The 21,150-nt window shown below is 40.2% G+C and overlaps 1 protein-coding gene across 1 annotated transcript; it reads left to right on the top strand.

Annotated features, from left to right (window-relative positions):
- Positions 1 to 653: 653 nt before the first annotated feature.
- Positions 654 to 17,648, top strand: mmel1 (membrane metallo-endopeptidase-like 1). Its single transcript, XM_039612326.1, has 24 exons — positions 654 to 794; positions 5,025 to 5,201; positions 5,641 to 5,685; positions 5,995 to 6,054; positions 6,183 to 6,344; positions 6,445 to 6,525; positions 6,950 to 7,045; positions 7,568 to 7,686; positions 8,638 to 8,703; positions 9,083 to 9,217; positions 9,516 to 9,605; positions 12,066 to 12,202; positions 12,305 to 12,398; positions 12,477 to 12,605; positions 13,180 to 13,278; positions 13,361 to 13,444; positions 13,529 to 13,632; positions 13,877 to 13,935; positions 14,092 to 14,211; positions 14,369 to 14,502; positions 14,629 to 14,694; positions 14,799 to 14,894; positions 15,362 to 15,438; positions 16,937 to 17,648. Exons 2-24 carry the CDS (start codon positions 5,045 to 5,047, stop codon positions 17,034 to 17,036), a joined length of 2,310 nt encoding a protein of 769 aa, XP_039468260.1. The 5' UTR covers positions 654 to 794; positions 5,025 to 5,044; the 3' UTR covers positions 17,037 to 17,648.
- Positions 17,649 to 21,150: the final 3,502 nt, after the last annotated feature.

Here is a 21,150-nt window from a genome sequence, read left to right as displayed (position 1 = left end):
TCTTTATTATCAGCTAATTAGTGTGGTTAATCAGGCTGATAATGAGCCCAGGCGCCATGCCATTTAGATCTGACACCAGGCCAGGGTTCAGATCCCCATCAGGCTCTCCATAGGCATCTAAGAGCTCCGCAAAGACAGGTTTTCCTGGACACTAGGGGAGAGAGTTGTGACAGGAGAATCAGCGGTGAGTGGTGCTTGTACTGATGATGACTGGAGTAGTATAGATCCATATGTTTGTGGCAGCTGGGATGAGAACAAAACATCTAAAACAGGTTTAAACACACGGTGTGTGGCGGATTATTTGTCAGCAGAGGGCTTTGAGGACGTGTTTGTCTTATCTCTCTGAGCGCTTTCCAGATTTTTCTGGTCTTTCCGCTCAGCAGCTGGGCACACTCCACAGTGAGAAAAAGAAATTGATGCTCACTGTAACACAACCAATATCCTTTTGACCCCTCAGCTACACACCTCAGCTCTTCATAACACACACACTTGTTCCTGATGTGTGTTTTTTTTCTTATCACAGTCATGCAATCAAAAACAATCTAGTACTATCACCTCCCATCTGCCTCCTCTTTCTCCCTCCCTCTATCCTCTCCTTCTTTTATTCTCCCTCCCTCTCGGCTGCCTCACTCATTCCCTGAGCAGCACACTGAACTGGATAACGTCTCCTTCAACCCGCAGCACAGACTCATTTCTCTACACACCAGCTCTGAGTGGATGCTCAGCAGGGGTGTTTGAGATATTAGCACGCTGTGGGGGAACGGCTCAGGGACTTCTGCCATCCACATACAAAGGTAAGCCTCCGGGTCCTCTAGATTGCATTCCTGTTTGCTGTCAAGTGCCAAAGTGAAAGTGGTTAAAGTTACCCTGTGAAGCTGCAGCCTTCAGGTGTCAGGTAAGCAGCAGAGTGGTCCCAGGACAGATTTAAAACACTAAGCTCTTCAGACATTGCTGTGTGGAAAACGTAGATGGCACCGTCACACAGTTTAGGGCAAAATAAGGGAATGAGACTGAACGCCTGTGAAAGTGTGCAGATCGCTGGCTGACCTGATAATCCTTGTTTTGTTTGTAAGACAAAGTTCAGCGAAGTACAGTACCAGTCACTGAACAAAACCGCATATAATCTTAACGTGCTTAAAACAAAGACTCCATAAGACATTTAGTACAGATTGATCTCACTTACAGAGAAAGGCTCTTATTTTGGAGACCCTGAATCTCCAACTGTTAGATTGTGTTTGATACTTTTTCTAGCATTTAATGTCAAAGCTGCTGTGAATACCTTCAGAAAATGATTTAAAATCAATCTGAAAGTGTTTAGCAGAATTTTAACTTTCCATCTGCAATGTCACTTAACAAATGAGTTGGTTTTCGCTTGAATGCTCATCTCACTGTTGACAGAATGTACCACTAACTTAAACGCATTAATCTCTGTTGGTTCTCCCTTATCTTTTTATATACATGTGTAGAAATTAATACAATAGCCTGCAGAAGTTGTTTGCCCTTGTAATTTGTCAATTTAAATATATTTTAAATAAGCTATACCATTTATTGTCTTCGCTCTTGTCTATTCTCCTACCCTCTTTGGCCAAATATCTTCAAATATGATGTCATAATTTCAGTATGGCTTTTACCTGATCAAACAAAGGTGGCTAGAAATAGAAATGCCGTCTCAGCTGTGACAGACAGTGTTACCTTGCCTTGCTAAAAGCTTACTGACAGACTGTGATGGACTCAGGAATATTGAAGATGTGACAAGCCTGCTGCAGTTAGGGAGTTTCAGAGCTGTGAGTCCTTTAAATGGTGCTTATAAAGGCTTAGCGTTATGCTACATTGAGCACAGTAATCTCACAGTGTTATGCGCAGCGATATGATTACCTGCCAGGTAGCCATGTGAGCCTTTGAACTCAGCTAAACAAAGTAATTTGAACCAACAACGAGAGAAGGAAACTCAGTAACAATCTCGATCAGTGATCCTGATGATAGAGTTGGAAATTTTTACTTTCTTGGCTGATTAAAATTTTTGTCTTTGCTCACTTATGTCTGTTTGAGCCCTACTTCAGTAAAGGTTATCAAGGTGATCAACTCAGCAGCCCCCTAAATTTCAGCACCCATATTACTTCTGTGTTTTTTTTGCCTTTCTTTTACAAAGCAAGTAAAACCCTGTGGATCTCAGCTAGAGCTGACACAAGTTGTCTTCCACTGCTAAAAGCTCATGATTGATTCAGTGACAATGCTGATTCATCTCACTTTGAAAGGATGTGGTTAACATGTCTTTTTTCAATCTGCTGAACATCTGAACACCTCAAGCATGGTGCCCATGCCGTCTCTTAAAAGTGTTGCCAGCTTTATAGTTGGTAAAATGCAGATAAATCAATATGCTGGACTGACAATGATGAGTGTTTTCAGTCCTCTTTTATCCCGAGTTGTGTCTCTCAGGCTACAAAGAGCCTGTCCTAACCATCTGCTTGGTCATGTTGAGGAATAAAGATGGAAGCTGGGGGTAGGCAATATTTTTTTTGGCTTCACTGGACATAAAAATAAATGACAACTTTTTCCCACATGATAAAGAAAGTGGTCTGAGAAGGAATTGGAGTCCTGAACCTCCTCTGGGGTCTGGTTATAGGATTTAGAAAATCTAATTTATGATAGGAAACGCTTGCCAATTACAGGTGTCTTCAGAAGGCTACATCTTGGCAGAGCACGGTTCAGATGCTGTGTGAATCAACACTGATTTAATTTTAGTGCATGTGAAGCACATGCGTTTGCACACACTCATCTGCTTGTTGTTCATTTCCATCTATAAGATACAATTTAAAATCTCAAATGCACTAATTCAAACAAATCAGCACTGAGAAATATCTCATTTTAGGTAATGGCGTGAAGCACAAATTAAAAGTGACATCCTTGTGTTCAACTTTTAACCAGCTTTTCCTAAAATGACCAGTAAAAAATAATACATGATGGTTTTAAAGGTTTCTTGTCATATTAGAAAAGGGAGTTCTGTAAAGAATAATGAATGTTGCTTCTTTATTGTCCATTTCTTTATGCCAACTCAGTTTTGCATTCGTTGGAAATGAACCTTGGATTTAATATTCACCTGAAAATCCAGATTTTAAAACCTAAATCCAAAAAGCAGTGAGACTGTCTGAGAACATTTGAAATATGTAAATAAGTCCCTGTAGTGAGTCACAACAGACTGAACATTATTCCTGGACAGTTTTCTATAATATGAGGTCGGTCTTTAATGCTTTATGTCAGGATTGAGCCTCCGAGGGTGTTTCTGTGCAGTCTGATGCTGATACAGTCTGCGGCTGGTAGTGAAGCTTTAACAAGCCCCTGCCCGCTCTTCATCACTATAGAGCCCGATATGTGCACATGAGTATTCATCAGGAAGGGCTAATGGGCCACAGCAGTGTGAACCTCTGATTTACAGCCCGTCCCTGTCAGGCCTAATGATAGGGCAATGGGAATGGTTATGGAAGAAACAGGTGCTGCCGAGTGAATAGATGCAAGGCAATGCTGCTGAAAGCCACGGGTGATTGTTGTTTTGTCCCTTGCACAAATGCTCATTTGCAATATTGTGCTCACAAATGCATAATTATTGTGCATAGAAATTAGCTCTCTTGAAGTAAAGCATGGCTCAGTGTGGATGCGCATGTGTGTGGGGCTGTAAGGTGGGGCCAAATACTTGTATTTAAAAAAAAAAACAATGAACAGAGTAGGCAAGTTTAATGTTCAACTGTTTGTTAAATTGTTTTCAGCTTGAGCGTCGCATTCGATGCACGGTGACTCTTTTCTTGCCAGATTAATAACATATGGACCTTAGCGATAAAGGTGCGCCAGTGAAATGACCTTCTACAGAGTACAAAATATACTGAATATAGTAAGTATTAAAACATGTAGACTAACCTCTGTAGAATCATCAGTATTATACAAAAATATCTAACGACCAAACATTCCCGTGCCCTGCTGACATATTAAAGCTACATTGTGTAATCCAAATTACAGACAACAACACATTCACACGCCTGCTGCAAAAAGTCTTTGACCCTCACACTTGGCCTTAAAATGTGTCGGGGGTGATGGGCCCACAAGTGGACAGCTGAGACACATAATCATTTACACCTGTGTATCTAAGGTGTCCAGGTAAACATTTCGCTCTACTGGAAGGCCAAGATGCCTCGAGCGCAGTTATCGTATCTGTCTGTTCATTTTTTATAGCAAAGATGTGTGACCTATGCCTGTGGTTCCTCTCCATTTTGGCACATGGTTGCTTAAACTGAAGCACCTACTGTTTTGGACTGTGCCGCCGACTTTTTTCTGAAGGACTTAAGAGATAAAGATATCCACCAGTTTCACTGAAAAATGTGTGCGGGGGGGGGGGGCAGGCGCACAAAAGTACCCAAAAATGGAAACATAATTTCGACATTTTTTTCATAGTTACTGTCCCTTAAATCAGACCAAAGCGTTTCATCTCCCCCCATCCGTCCACATGATGAAAACTCATTACCCACATGGTGACCTTTTCAGTTTAAATATTAACAGCAGAGTAATTTCTCCATATTTATATTTCTCCATATTTATAATTCAGCATCTCTCCTCCTCTAATAAAATAAAAAGATTGAAGGCAGTTTAACCTCTCCAGCTACTTGGATTTTATTAAGTTTATAATATATTGTTAAGCTGTGTAAAGAAAATCTCAAAACCTTATTTGTGTATTGAACAGGTTCAGAAGTCTTAATGAAAGACTACAGAATGAAACCTGAGCTAAAACGTCTTATGTCACTTTACAAAAGAAAAATAAATTGCATTGTGCATCAAGACCAACAGTTTCACTGTCAGTGAAACTCCTGTCAGTGAAGTTGTTGTAGGTGTTCGGCAGTTGAAGCTCACTCACTGCAGGTCAGCTGGCACAGTTTACCGATGGATCACTGCACAGCCCACACACACATACACACGCAAAAACACACGACGGTAGCTCTCTGCCTGGACCATCCCACACTCCAACGGTGTCTTTCCTACAGAGCCGGCAGTTAGGAGGAATATGGGAAAATCCGAAAGCCAAATGGATATCATGGAGAAATCAAGTAAACCTGGAAAGCGTCGCTGGACTGTTGCAGAAATCGGTCTGTCTGTGCTGCTCCTGTTAGTCAGCTGTGCCTTGGCCGGGCTTGTAGTCCTCTACACGTCAGCTATGAAAGGTAAATGCTTTGCTACGATCACCGTGGAAAAATCCAGATATTACAGCAGTAATGACATGTGTCTCCCTACTCTGTTTGTAACATTAAAGCAAAATTGACACATGAAATAATCCTGGAAGTATTTTTCAAAATGGTCATCTTTATGCAAAAATGATGTGTGTATGTTTTTAGATATCCTTGGTAGAAAGTTTAATGCTTAGTGTCACTCACAAAAATGAGTAAAATATGGACTTTCCCCGGTGTTATCATGTGTACACTCCACACCAAGGTCCACACTTTAAGTTGGAAAATGCAACTGGCTTCTGTCTGATGGCCTTGTGTGTCATATTTTCTTTTGTTTAAAAATATCATTCAACCCACTCAACCCAGTTATTAAAGTCATGATACATTATTGCAGAGTTTGTCTGATGTTTTGATCTTTTTCTTGCATCCGACTCAGAACAATCAAACAGGCCGAGTGTGTCCAGGAGCTCAACAGGTGAGGGTAAGTGTAATCTTCTAAGCTCAACACAGAATACACTGTGGGATGAGTGGGATGGCATGTGTCATATTCGAGCCTGCACCTCTGAAAGACACTGTAATACTGGAAGTCCCTTTACTGCCTGATCAGCAGAGCCACACAAAAGTGAAAGAACACAGTCACTGCTGACACAGGCATTTCCTCTCTCGCACAGAGTACAGATCTAGGCTACTTAAAATTGGGTCTGAACTTCACACAACAACATCCTCCCTCTCAGCTGGGGCACAGTTTGTCAAACAGTTCTCTCGTAATTGTTCGCACTGATTTTTCCAGGCCAGCTGTTACGCTCCAACCCCAGCAATGTGTGTACAACTGCAGACTGTGTTACTGCAGGTGAGAAATCTGCTTTTTCTTTTTTCTCCTGCTGTTACAATTTTTAAACTATCATCTTCCATCAGTTGCCTCGTGAGATTTTCACCACACTGTTCTTATGTCTCTCTTTCCTCGCCGGCATCTTAAAGCTGCCCGGCTCTTGCAAAACATGGATGAGTCCGTGAAGCCTTGTGATAACTTTTACCAGTATGCCTGTGGGGGTTGGCTGGAGCGACATGTTATTCCGGAGACCAGCTCCCGTCACAGCGTCTTTGACATTCTGCGAGACAAGCTGGAGATTGTCCTCAAAGGTCAGCTGGGTGAAATCTTCAGTGTGGGTCAGTGTGGGCTGCAGTATTTCGGTGAGAGATTTTCGGACAGAAAATGTTTGTGTGTGTTTGGTTGTTGCAGGTGTTCTCGAGACAGTCAGTGAAGAGGACAGAGATGCCATCAAGAAGGCCAAAATCCTTTACAGCTCCTGCATGAATGAAAGTAAGGCTGCCTACAAAGGGGCAAGAGAGCACAAGATATACTGACAAAAAACTGTTTGCTGTTTATTATATCAGTCAGCCTTCCTCAGCCGGGGTATCAGCAGGGTTCCCCAGCTTGAACTCAAGACTTTTTAAGACCTTAATATTTAATACTTACCAGCTGTGCATACCAGTAATTTCTGCTATGCAACCTGGGTCTGGCTAAATTGCATAAAATCGTTTGCTAGAGTAACCTGTTAGAGTCACTGGGCAATTTATTTAAGAAAACTTGCCTTCTGAGTCAGTGAATAAATAGCTTTCTATCTCAGAGCAGTGTAGGTGCCTGCCACTGGTCTGAACTCAATATGGCGTGATTTCTTTTAGTAGTGAGACCATAATGTTCCTGTTATGTTCTACAACCTGAGATTGTTCTTTTTTTCCTGCAGGCCTCATAGAGCAGCGTGACTCGCACCCCCTCCTGAAGCTCATTGAGAGTATCGGTGACTGGCCTGTGGCGTCAGAGGACTGGAACACCACCACAGGTACAAATCACACTCTGATTAATGCCTCCTGCCTGTTCCATACAAACAAGCACGTGTGCACATGTAACACCGGCACGCAAACAAGTGCTGTTCTTTCTCAAAAACATCACGCAGAGCCTGTGCAGCTATATTTGCTCTCAGTGAATAGCTGCGTATAAGCTTTGTTGGTGGGATCAAGAGGCCGGTCGAGGCTTTTCAGTCGAGCAGTCAGGTGTGGGGTTTGGGAGGGTGATGCGTGGGCAGAAGAGCAAGTCCTCAATCAGGACTGTGAAGGATGCTTTAAATAGTCCGCTCTTCCCCGTGCTCCTGGCTCTTGCCACTTTAATTAAATGTAATCATGGATGGTGGCTCAAACAGAATTAGCCACGCATAGCTGCATCTGCGCACACCGATTTACACAGCGAACCCAGAAAATGTGCAGCAGAGGCATAGGGATTTCTGCAGCCAGGTACGCTGAATAGCTCCTTACAGCTAGATAAATGTTCTTAAACTGAGTACAAATTTCTCCTTTTTATTTTGCAGAGGAAGCGTGGAGCCTTGAGGACACACTGGCAACACTTACTGCTCGTTTCCACAAGAAGGTTGTGCTGGACATGTATGTGTGGACGGACGACCGGGACTCTCAGCGCCATATTATCTACGTGAGAAAACATTTTGTCCAGGCACAATTAGTACATGACAGCTGTTATACAACTACTACAGATAAGCCTGACGTTTGCTGCTGTCAACAAGGTCCGTCAACGAATGAAACGAACATCTGTCCAACTTCCTTCATTGACTCAATCCTAATCACACGTACTCAGACATTTGTCTGGTTTCTTTTCTTAAGAAGGATGAATAACATTCTGAATTGACTGGCCACTTTTTGGCAAATGGTACTCCAACAGGGATAGGTTTTCAGCATGATTTAGTGCTCTGCACCGAAGGACAATGTATCACTCACTCATTGTAATGAAGATACATTTCTCACAGTCCAACAGTGTGTCCCATTAATGTGTTTACAGAGACATTAGAGAGCGTTGTTCAGAGGCATGGCAGCACTGTTCTGTCAGTCAGTCCATCCTTTCACCTAAAACTAAAACATCTCAACAGCTCATTGCTCATGGATTGCTATGAAATTAATGGTACCCATTAAATTAGACAGACCTCTCTCTTCTTCATTCAGCTGGTCTTTCTAGGCGTCACCACAGCAGACCACCCTATCTCTAACATCTTCCTCTGTCACATCAATCCTCTGCATCTCCTTCTACTACATCCACAAATCTTCTTTGTGGTCATTCTCTTATCCTTCTGCCTGGCAGCTTCATATTTGACATCTTTTGTCCAACATACTTTTGTTTCCAAACCACTCAGCCTGAGCCATCACTTTGATGTACTCATTTCTAATTCTGTCCGCTCTGGTCACTCCCAGTGAGAGACTTAACATCTTGAACTCTGAAACGTCTTCAGATCTGACAATCAGACAGATCATTGAGTTTAGCATGCAGATTTTTGATTATCATTCTGTTAAAAGCACATCTTTGCAAGTATTTTCTGCATTATTGGTATGAAAAAGTGTTTAATTGCTGTCTTTATTCTTGTATTTTGTTTAGATTGACCAGCCCGGGCTTGGGATGCCATCTAGAGACTATTACTTCAATGATGGAAACTACAAAAAGGTGATACAACATTTCACTCAAATCCTGATAAAAAAAACATACTGTTATCTTCATGAAATCATGTGGATGTCTTCTCTTGTATTTGATTTTGAAAAATGAATGCATGAGATATCTGCCTCCACCACAGTTCAGTGGAGGTGAAAAGGATTAATATTAAAAGCTAGTATCTGACTAAAGATCTATTGGAACCTGCAGTCCAATGAAAACTGCTCATAGTGGGATCTTATCTTGAATAACAGCCAGTTTGGTTTCGGAAAGAAATGTGCTGTTGAGTTTCACTTTTGCACTTTTTTACTCATATAATACTTAAAATATTCTTTCTAAGCTTTTATTAAAATAAAATGAATATATTCTAAATTTTATTGAATCTATACCACAGGTTCGAGAGGCCTACCTACACTTCATGGTTTCCATTGCGAAGATAACCCGAGAGGACAGGAATTTGACTCAAGATGACGACCGAGTGTGGGAGGAAATGATGCAAGTGCTGGAGCTGGAGACAGACATTGCCAATGTGAGTGCCAGCTGCAGCAGGAAATGGAACTGTGAAACGAGGTTCAGGAAAATTAACAATGACAAGATGAAAAATGAGCACCTCCTCTCTGCTTCCAGTAAATGAGAGAACCAGACAAATACATATTGGAACCAGGAGATCAGCCAAGCTCTTAACCATCCTTTTTTTTTTTAATTCATGCCTCCCAGGAGCATAACAAATGAAACTCTGCCGATGAAAGGATAGCAAAATGTGACTATATAACAGAAAAAAACAAATCAGTTTAGCTTTTTTGTTTTTCCTTCCTGTTGCTTGACAGGCTACATCACCAGCAGAGGAACGCCAAGATGTCACCGTTCTTTACAACAAGATGGCACTCGGTGAACTGCAGAGCACATACACCTTTAATGTAAGAATTATTTCACTTCATTATTGTTATTATTGTTGAGGTGCAGGCAGGCCACTCTGAAGTAATTCATCGCAAACTCTTACATGTGATGGCCGGCAGGGCAGCTTTGGTTACAAAAAGTCAAATTTTATAGAAGTCTATAAGAAAATGATTGTACTGCTCGCATGATGTATAAACTCACTAAAGCCTTTCCTGATGACTCTTTGGTCTCATTCACTAGTTTCATGCCTTACTTTATAAAGCATGACTTTATTTTTGTATATTTTGGCCCTCATTGTAGTTAAAAGTGGGATAAAGCAGGGTGTGCTTTAGGGTGAGATTCCAGTCAGATTCCCTTCCTCTCTTCTTCTCTCCAATTTACCAAGACATCGACACCCAAAATGCTCGGTTTAAGGCTTCAGAATAGGACTTCACTAAAAATGGATGACCTCATAATAACTACTAGGACTCAGTTAGCATGTAAAATGTTAAAATCCATGATAGTAAGATCAGCAAAAAGACTTTGGAAGGGTTGCCAAGAGAAAACCTTTTCTCTCTAAAAAGAGCATGACAGCACAGCTTAGGTTTGCAAAGCAGCATCGGAACGAACCACAAGACTTCTCGAACAATGTCCAGAATGGACAAAGCCCAATTTCAAGAATGCAACAATGGACAGATGGGATCAAACCACCACATTTGGTAAAAACCAAACACCTCATACGAACTGTCAGCACAGAGGAGGGGTGATGATTTAGGCTTGTTCTGCAGCCACAGCTCCTGGACACCTTGTGGTCACTGAGCTGACTGAACACCAAAGTATTGTAGTGTCAAGTTTCTGAAAGCTAAAGCTTTGTGCCATGAAACAGGACAGTGATCCCAAACACAGCAGCAAATCCCCAGCAAAATAACTGAACATTGAAAAAAAAAAATCACAGTGTTGCAATGACTCAAAGTACAGACCTCAACCCGAATGAAATGATGTGGTTGTACATGACCAACTACCTCCAAACCTCAATAAACTGAAGCAAAGTTCTAAAGAAGAGTGGGTCAAAATTTCCCCGCAGTTATGTGAGAGACAGATAAAACCATCCAGAAAATATTACTTCAGGTTATTGCTGCTAAAAACGATTGTACAAGCTACTGAATCATGGGGTGTGGTTAGCTGTTTATAGGACTGCATACAACCCTGGGAAAACTTTCTTTTTCACATGACTCCATGTACTGTTTATGAGAAAACATCAGTTTCTGAAATGTAAATGCAATTTATATGCCTTGTTTTAAATTTTGCAAAATCACCTCATTCTTTTTACTATTAAGAGTTAGGCAAGAAGATCGATGAGCCCTTCCTGTAAAGGAAATATGAAGATAATACCGGCAACTAGTTAGGTCAGCTTTGCATAAAAAGTCCCCAAAATGCAAAATATTTCTCCAAAAATCTACAACAAGAAGCCCATATGACAGTTAACAAGCACGAGACTGTTGGTTAATAAGGCAGCATTGCTTCTGAATTATTCAAGTTAATGCTTTTGACTCTTACATGTGATACTTATGCAGCTGCAAAGAAAGTATTTACAGAAAAAGAAAACTTTGGAAACATCTCTTGGTTCCTGTGCACAACAAGCGGCCAGTGTTCGAAATCTGCCGTGTTATTTTTGTGAGTAATGACACCTTGTACAATGTTTACACCTTGCACATTGTAATTGATGGTCCCACTTTAACTTGTTGTGCATGGTGGCTATTTTGGACACAGCGACCTGTATCAAGGTGGGGCCATATTTGATAGCTGAAATTAGAAATGTTACAAAAAAAATGGCTGAAAAAATAATGTTATTCAGTTAAAAAGGAACATTTCATAAGCATCCCCCAAATACTCACATAAGAAAAGAGCACACTGACTTATTGGAAGGTCAGTGGTTTGATTCATGGCTCCTCTAATCTGCCTGTCTCTTTAGGCGAGATACTGAATCCCAGGAAAGTTCCTGTTCTTTCCTTCACTGTGTGTGTGTGTGTGTGTGTGTGTGTGTGTGTGTGTGTGTGTGTGTGTGTGTGTGTGTGTGTGTGTGTGTGTGTGTGTGTGTGTGTGTGTGTGTGTGTGTGTGTGTTAGGAAAGAAAAGCTTTGTGTGTATACTTACATGTGGCTCTTTCAGTAAAAAGCGCCATATAAATGCAGTTAACTCATAGTGTTTGTATGGCTTTGGTCAAAAAGCAAAAATCAATAAGTAATTATCATGTTTCTTTAAGAAATACTGTTTATCAGCCATTGTTCAAGCTTATTTTAAACAAAGGAGGTGTTGAAAACCATCTTAGTTGAATCCAATGAGATTTAAAGCTTTAAAGCTTTAAAGTTTGTACCTATGAGCGTCCCCTCACCCTCTAAATTAACTGAGAGCTGGAAGGCCTACAACATGTAACCATATTAAATTATAACTATACACAAATAAAACTAAATATCTTAAAAATATAATAAATTTGTCTTGCAGGGTTTCAACTGGACACGATTTATTCAAGGTGTGCTGTCGAGTGTGTCCATTGATGTCCAGTTGGACGAGGAGGTGGTCGTGTATAGCTCTCCCTATCTTGAGAAGATGAACGATGTTCTCTCCAGACACAGTATCAGGTCAGTCCTGGACCATCATCCTAGAAGGAGTCTGTAAAGATTATATTATAACTGAAAATATACACTGCAGCACAGCTTAACAAAAACTATTAATGTTTGCAGAACTATGCAGAACTACCTCACCTGGCAACTCATCATTGACAGAGTTAACAGCTTGAGCCGCCGCTTTAAAGATGCCAGAGCGCGATACAGAAAGGTTTGACATAACAGGAACAACATATGCTAATGCGAGCTTATTTGAAGACAAAGTAACTGTATGTGTGTGCGTGGTTAGACTCTCTATGGGACCACTGTGGAGGATGCTTGGTGGCGAGAATGTGTCCGTTATGTCCAAAGCAGCATGGAGAACGCAGTGGGAGCTCTGTACGTGCGCGAGACTTTTGCAGGAGAAAGTAAACGAATGGTGAGTGCTTTTGGCCCCAAAACTGCTTCGAACATATCAGAAAGAAGTTTGAAAATGAGTTTAAATTCAAGTGAAACTCAAATTCTGCTTTGTTGTTTCGTATTTGTAGCATATGTGCAACATATGGCTACCTTCCAAACGTCAAATTGTATTTAAAAAAAAGTACATATCATTTATTAGCACTGATGCTTTGGAAGAATTAGACAGTATGGGGATAACTTGCCTTCTTTATTTAGAATTTATTGCAGGTTTTAATACATTCTGAGTCAGCTGAGTTAATTAAATGCAGCTTTACTTAAACAGAAAAATTAAAAGGGGGTGCAGGTTACAATGATTAATGCAGGAAAAGATAAAGACATGGATAATTTGCTCTACGGTCTAGGCCTGAACTTTTTTAGCAGTATTTTTGAGCTGCAGTGCCACAAAATTAGGAAGCCAAACAGGATGGGATTTTCCATTAAGCCATGCTCAACATTTTTATCATACTATTTGTAAACTCAAAACATATTTTTTTTTTCTGAGTTTCTCCTTTAGTACAGGACTCAGATTCTCAGTCTTTGTCATTTGTTCACAGGTGAGTGACCTCATCAGCAAGATCCAAGCAGCGTACGTAGAAACACTGGAGGAGTTAAGCTGGATGGACACTCCCTCAAAGGAGAAGGCGAGAGAAAAGGTATAATATGAATAAAAGTTTCTGTTGCTTTCTTCAGAGGGTGATTGGCACTATCATACTGATTGCTCTGCATCACTTCAAGGCCATGGCAATCAAGGAACATATTGGCTATCCAGATCATATCCTGCAGGAGAGCAACCAGAAGCTTGACCAAGAGTATGCACATGTAAGTAAAAGCCTAGTTTCTAGTTTGCATTGTAAACAACTGAAAGATTCTCTCACCATTGATGTGTCACATTTCTCTTTTTAGCTAAATTTCAGTGAAGAACACTACTTTGAGAACATCCTGGAGAACCTCAAGTCAGAAGCCCACAAGAGTCTGAAGAAGCTCCGAGAGCCCGTGGATCCTGACTTGTAAGTGACTGATACAATTTGTCCTGTTTCAGAAGTAGTAAACACAGATGTAGTTCTATCTAAAATGTAGCGGGTGCACTGAATGTACTGCTGTGTGCTCTCAGAGTTCTCCTCAGAAAAAAACTCAAAGGATACTGAAAGTGGAAAAATTCATTTTTCATGGTGCAAAATGAGCTCTGCGCATGAGCTGTACAGCTACTGTATTAAGTATAAATGTGCCTTAATAAAGCCTGTCACTCCTCAGGTGGATCATTGGTGCTGCTGTGGTTAATGCATTCTACTCACCCAACAGAAATCAGATTGGTAAGAGCTTTACAAGAATCACACAAGGCCACCGGCAGCCTCTCATCTTTAACACATTAAAGATGTTTTTTATAGTAACTCTCGCTCCTAATCACATGCCTGTTCAGCACTGCTAGTACTTGTGATTTCACTCCCTCTTTGCCTGTATCCATCCAGTGTTCCCTGCAGGAATCCTGCAGCCACCGTTCTTTAGCAAGCATCAGCACCAAGCTCTTAACTTCGGTGGAATAGGGATGGTTATCGGACATGAGATCACGCATGGATTTGATGACAACGGTGAGACGCTGGTGACTGATAAGTCATATTTTTAGGAACCTGAAATGATGAAGGCAGTTTGTTTTTAAGTAACCTTTTATTTCAAATTTGTTATTGCTACCTAATGACAATGATGAGTTAGAGCAAACAGTACTTGATGCAGTGTGTCTCCGTGCAGGGCGTAATTTTGACAAAGATGGTAATATGCTGAACTGGTGGAGTAATTACTCTGCTGACCACTTCAAAGAGCAGTCGCAGTGCATGGTGCAACAATATGGCAACTTCAACTGGAAGCTAGCAGGCGGACAAAATGTAAGCAGTTGCGGCACGCACGAAATAGCATGTTTTTTCTTGGCTGTAATACCGTTTATTAAGCGAGCACCACAATGAGTGTTTTCACACTGCTGTGTGTGAATGGTTTTGTCCGTGTGATTGCAGATCAGTGGAATCAGCACTTTGGGGGAGAATATTGCAGACAATGGAGGGGTTCGTCAAGCATACAAGGTTGGATGTTAGACGCACAAAACCCACATGTTACTATTTCAGCAGCAGTGACAAACTCCAGAAGGCTTATAATAAACTTTCTGTGCGTGGATGTGTGTTTACAGGCTTATCTTAAGTGGGTGGAGATGGAGGGTGAAGAGCCTCGTCTACCTGGTCTAGACATGGATCACAAGCAGCTTTTCTTTCTTAACTTTGCCCAAGTAAGTAATGAGGGAACATGAGCTAAAACCCGAAGCTCACAAGGAGCATTTCTTTCAATGGATACTTTGCGCTGTGAAGTAAACAGAGCAGCAGAAGGAGAGGTTCAGGGGTTCAGAGAGTGAAGCAATCCCAAAGCAAATCACTGTTGAGCAACACACGCAGGGGATGAGAGCAGCTGCCAAAGTAAAGAGCATCTTGGTGCCACAGAACATAAAGCAAAGGCAGAAAGCTGTCACTGACAATAAAACAGTAGAAATAATTAAAAACCAAATCTGCTCCTCACTGAGATAAGGAGATAAAAATATTGGACATATAAAAACTGAGAGTTGATTTATTAGGTGGGAAATACTTTAAATACACAAAGTATTCAGAAGTATATTTGGTTGGTTTAATACAAAGAAAAACCTGTGCAGTGATCAAAGTCTGCAGAAATGGAGCAAAGCACTAATGCATTATTTTTTTCCAGGTATGGTGTGGTGCTTATCGGCCTGAGTATGCCAGCCAGTCCATTAAGACTGACTCACACAGTCCTTTAGAATACAGGTAAGAAGCTTTAGTGCGGAATAATTTCAGACACACTAAACATTTTATTTTTGTCAGAACCTCAGACATACCCTTAAGTCCTTCCTCTCCACTCAAATGTGAGATCTGTGCAGTGTCATTTCTCTGCACAGAGAAAAAGGACTTTAGGATCTAATTTTTATAGAGAGCACTGAAGTAAATGTGTGTATATATATATAAAAAAATATATATACACACACACACACACACACACACACACACACACACACACACACACACACACACACACACACACACACATGTATATATATATATATATATATATATATATATATATATATATATATATATATATATATATATATATATATATATATATATATATATATATATATATATATATATATATATATATATATATATATATATATATACATTTTAAAAAGTGCATGATAATGTAGTTCTCAAAAGCAGAAAGAGAAAAAACGAAACTGAATAAATTTGACTTTAAGAAAACATTAGAATTTATATTACGTGTTTTGTTTTATATAATGACCCAACGATGAAACCTTACTGACTAAATAAAGATTTCGATGCAAAATAATTGCTGCAGAATTAAAGTGTTAGTGCAGCTATGCTGAAAAAAACCCTACTTTTTACAAGCAGCAGTCCTTCGTTTTTTTAAGCATGTTTGTTGGAAATTTTAGACATTTACAACACTGGAAATTCATTCAGCAGGGGTATTTTATATAAAATCAAACAAATCTAATGTATTAATACTTATATAAAGTGTTTTGAGTTTCATCTATTTTTAAAATTCACAATAACTTTAGTATATTCACTTAAGGCACGTAAAATCTTACCTTACCTTAATAGTATGAATATTCTCAGACGTACAGATGCTCTCAGTACATAGGGGTGGATCAAAGCTTTTTTTTATTGCACGTCATTCTTTCCAACATTTATGAGCCCTCATGACTTCTTAAGTACAGCACATACCCACGTGAAGTTTTCAGACACATTTAAGCTGTTAAAAACCACAACCAAATCATACACCCACTCCAAGTGTCAGCATGATGTTTTTCCATAATCAGCTTTGAGCACGGGCTCACACTGATGACGTAGAAGTCTCAAAAATGTATTAAACATGATACACTCAGTGTTATATGGAAGTGGCTCAACAAATGAGGTACTGTGAGTATAATTATCACTCATTTACACTTCAGTTTGTAATTCAGGTTGTGCTTTTATGACTGGATCACCTTTCCTCCGGTCTGAGTGCAGCTGCACTCCTCAGCTGAACAGCTCTGCTTTGCCTTATTCAATTTAAAGATTCTCCATACTGAAAATATAAGCCTGATACTCCCACTTGTCATGACAAAGGTATATCCGTGAAGTACTGGTGCAGTGTGAAATGAGTGCTTGGAGACTGGACTAACACTCAGCGGTGCTCCTCTAACACCGTCAACATACTTTAGCTTTTATTATCCTTGATGTTCTGCTTTTCTTTTGTCCTCAGGGTCCTTGGATCGCTCCAGAATTTTGAAGCTTTCTCAGAAGCCTTTCAGTGCCAAAAAGGCAGTCCAATGAACCCTGAGCTGAAGTGTCGGGTCTGGTAGAACTCCTGAGATTTGTTGGTTTTCTTAGCATGGGCAAGTCAAATCAAAAGAATAAGTTGTACTTTAAAACCCACAGAGATATCCTGCTCATGACTTATTCCAGTATGTTTGGGGCCGAGTGATGACGCAGACACATGCATATATGGTACCGTAGGTGTATTTTAAACGGCTGGCGTCCTCAGTACTCCATAGGTTCTTAAATTTAAAGCACGCAGATTGTAAAAGAGAAACTTGCTTGAGTATCTTATCAAGTTTGAATTATTGTCAGTGGATGAGGAGGTCAGTTGTTCCCTTTCGTTTTGTTTTTATTTGTATTTTTTTAATGTCTCACATCGGGGCACATGAATGGAAAGGCTACATGGAAAAGATGAGACTTTTTTGAAAGGTTTTATGAGGTTGACTTTAAATGCCCAGCGAGCCTTTGTTGAACAAATTCTTCTTATATCTCTTAAGTGGATTTTTGTAATTTAATGTGTAGCCTTTCATCTGATGTACTGTTTTTAAGACATCGTGCCACTTCAGAAGGAATAATGGTGAGCGAATCTGACTCTGGCTGAAGAGCATGAAATAAATGAGAACTTACGGCTTTGCTGATGCAAAGCTACAAAAGAATTAGTCACACTCTGAGAGTTTGGTCATTCACTGTTACGTGAAAACAAATTGCTTAAAGACTTTAAGACTGTTAAATCTTTGCAGCTTTAACCTTAAATTAACACTCTGAGGGAGCTGCTGCGTTTAGCATTTTTACACTCACGGCATGGATAAATATTTAACATTTTCAAAGCTAGCTAAGCAGTTTTCTAAGTTTCTTTGCCACATTTTGCAAATGATTGTTACTCAATACTCTACTACAGAAATGTACTATATACATGTACTGTATGTCATGACACTTTGCTGTGGCCTGCTCTTTTTTAGATCATGAGGGGGAAAAAAAAACAGGACTTGTTGGAGGTAGAGTGATGTGACATTGATATTAGTTGCATTATTGGTTACTCCCACTTTTGACTGTAATCTGTTTTAGACCCCAGTTGTTTTGTGTTTCTGAAGCCGAGAGGTTAAAGAGCTGAGCTCAAAATTCTTAACATGACGCGAACCTACATTCATTTTATAAAATAATGTTACTCGTGTGAGATCTGTAAGTTTAACCCAAAATAGTGCTTGGGTTTTTAGTTTTGTGCACTTTCTTTCCCCACATGAGTGAAAACTCACACAGACATTTAGCCTCTGGGCCGTAGCCAATTACATGCTGTGCTGAAATGAGGAGAAACCCCCCTCAGATACACTCGGACAGGCAGCAGATGAAGTGGTTTTCTTCTGATCTTGCATTGATCAGTGTCATATGAGATGAAAGGATGGAGCGCGGTGACCGCTGTAGCTGATCCACAAGCTCGCACTGAAGAATGGGGCTTGTCATTAACAAGATGGCCAGGGCCAGGACTGTTATTTTCTACCTTTATTAACAAGTAATGACAGGAGAATCAAAGAGGATGGAGACACTGGCTGCAGTAAGCCGACATTTTTGTGCTGGAGAGAGCTTTCAAACACAAACACACACACACACACACAGACGGTTTTGAATGTTTGCTGTCACTGGTCACATTTAGGGTGGCCTTGGTAAACTGAACACGACTGTTAGGTCTCAACAGAGGCTGCTAAATTGAATGTGCATATTGAAGCTTTATACTTTCAGTCAGTCTCAGTCTTCGCGTACTGGCAAAAACTGTTGTTTCACACAGGGGGGGAGAGGAAATATTACTGAGAGATTTTTCCCCAGAATCTAAGTGATGACAGTGCGCTGCCATCTCAAAGACAAATGTTTGACATTTTGGGAAATGCATTAAAATATATACATGTAGGTATTCATTTTCACATTTGCCCATTTAATAACAAAGAGGAAACAGTTACATCTGACTAATGTAACAAAATTCATCTTTCAGCACCTTTGTCGTTTATTAATCACAAGAATGTCTACTAGAAATTACAGCTACTGTATATATTTAAAATTTTCCCAGAGAACAACAATCACTTGGCTACGGTTAATAACCCTGTATCTAAAATCATTACGTGTTATATTTTAATTAAGCCAGACCCAACTTTATCACAGCTGGGTAAAAAAAGCAAAGGACAAAGTAGTTAAAGTCTCTTAACCCCGTAAACCCTGAAACACAAAATAGTTACCAGTAAATTATTATTTTTTTTAAATCTTCTGACAAAATTTTCTAAACAACATGAAGTTAGGATGCAGACCTCTAAGTCAAGTTTAGCAAAAGTTCATTAAAAAACTAAAACCTGCCAAAGAATCAAAAAGAGGCACAACTGGGGGGTAAAAAAAAAATGTCTGAAAATCAGCTAACAATATGGCTCAAAATCAACTATACTCGCAATAGTTGCAATTTACTATATATATACACGCTGAGAAAGATGCAAATAACTTTGTTGAGTGAACTGGTAACTCCAAGGGCGGGAAAGGCAGGGGTTATCCTAGGGCAGGTGGTAATAGCACGATCTGAAATGACAGGAGGGTTAGAGTTTGAATAAGCTGTGACAGAATCTTCTCCCAACGGAGGCCAGAGACTAACACAGCCAACCCATAGTGGACCACCAGGAGCAGTCATGTAGAAGATAAAGGGTGCAGGCGGACAGACAGGAGGGACGAATGGTCCTGCTGGAGAAGTTGAAAGCAGAGCTGGGACAAAGAGACAGGACAGTTGCTCAGCGCAGGATACCTACTCGCCACTGTGCAGCTATTTTAGCTTGAACCTGATGTCACCTGATGTGAGGATAATGTCTTTTTCATTCCTCAGTTCTCTGTTTTTTGAACCAGAGAGATAAAATACTGATAGCTCAATTCAATTCAATTTTATTTATACAGCACCAAATCACAACAACAGTCGCCTCAAGGCGCTTTATATTGAAAGGTAGACCCTACAAAAACACATACAGAGAAAAACCCAACAATCTTATGACCCCTTATGAGCAAGCACTTCGGCGACATTGGGATGAAACCTCTGGCAGAACCAGGCCCAGGGAGGGGCGGCCATCTGCCGCGACCGGTTGGGGTGAGAGAAGGAAGACAGGATAAAAGACAGAGGAGAACGTCAACTACACTGGGAGGAGTTCAGGTGTTTGGTGAAGACCATGCACTCCAGGTTCCCGTGGCCAGTCAAAAACCAAAAAAAGGCTACTCTCAACCAATCTCTGTACTCCTCCAGAGCAAGCTTGACAGCTGTCAGTTCACAGTTGTTAGCATCTTCTGTTCTTTCTTTACCGGAAAGCTTCCAGCAGAAAAACAAAGGTACATGGATGGACATACGGTGAACGGTCACTCCCAAAGTTTGTTAAAGTCCTGGAAGTGCGAGCTGATGAGCTTCTGTATGTCACCAACAAATATGAGTACAAATGAAACTGTGAATCAACATGGATTGCGAAGTAGGAAAGAATCATGACAGATTCTGGTCAATTTTAATTAAGTTTTATTTATATAGCATCAAAGGTAAAGAGCCTACAATAACACAGAGAAAACAGAGCAGCAGAGATTATTTGCACATGCAAGAGAAACTGTGTGATAGCATTTGAACATGTCAGACTGTAAGCATAATTTAAACCAAGAGCAGTAGAGGGTCACAAAATCAGAGTGACAGGTGCATTTTTAACTACTAGAGAGGGCGTTTTCTTTCTATAGCTTTAGGCAATTTTAGTTCCCTTTGGACTGATTAGCGATTTCCTTCTGTTTCAAGTGTTTTATGCCGAGCCCAGTGAGGTATCAGCCCTCTGCTAACTTTCTCAAAATGTCAGATGTTTCCTTTGAACAACATCGCACATTTTAAAGCGATGCTGGGAGATGGTTAGAAGACAAACAGGTTAAACTTCATGTTTTGTGCAACAAGTTGTTAACTGAACAAAGGTATATAAAATAAAATGTGTTATTGTAGATGCTTGATGTTCTCCACAGCGGAAAATCAGGTACAGAAGAAAGTGTATCTTCACTTAGTTTTAGCACCACATTTACCTAAATTGTGAAATTGTGTCGTTTTGAAATTACCAACTAGAAATGCATTTTTTGCTATATATGAACATGTTTGACCTGTATACCCATTTAGAGTTTATTTAGCTA

The sequence above is a fragment of the Oreochromis aureus genome, linkage group 5, assembly GCF_013358895.1.
Source record: "Oreochromis aureus strain Israel breed Guangdong linkage group 5, ZZ_aureus, whole genome shotgun sequence".
NCBI classification, from domain to species: domain Eukaryota; kingdom Metazoa; phylum Chordata; class Actinopteri; order Cichliformes; family Cichlidae; genus Oreochromis; species Oreochromis aureus.
The sequence above is the reverse complement of the archived record's forward strand: the minus strand, read 5'-3'. Positions and strand labels throughout refer to the sequence as shown.

Bases quoted from the DNA above. Each gene is read 5' to 3' on its own strand.
- mmel1 (XM_039612326.1), top strand. From the start codon at position 5,045: ATGGGAAAATCCGAAAGCCAAATGGATATCATGGAGAAATCAAGTAAA. The intron at 7,687-8,637 runs GTGAGAAAACAT...TATTTTGTTTAG, and splicing joins CTCAGCGCCATATTATCTAC to ATTGACCAGCCCGGGCTTGG. The intron at 12,606-13,179 runs GTGAGTGCTTTT...ATTTGTTCACAG, and splicing joins CAGGAGAAAGTAAACGAATG to GTGAGTGACCTCATCAGCAA.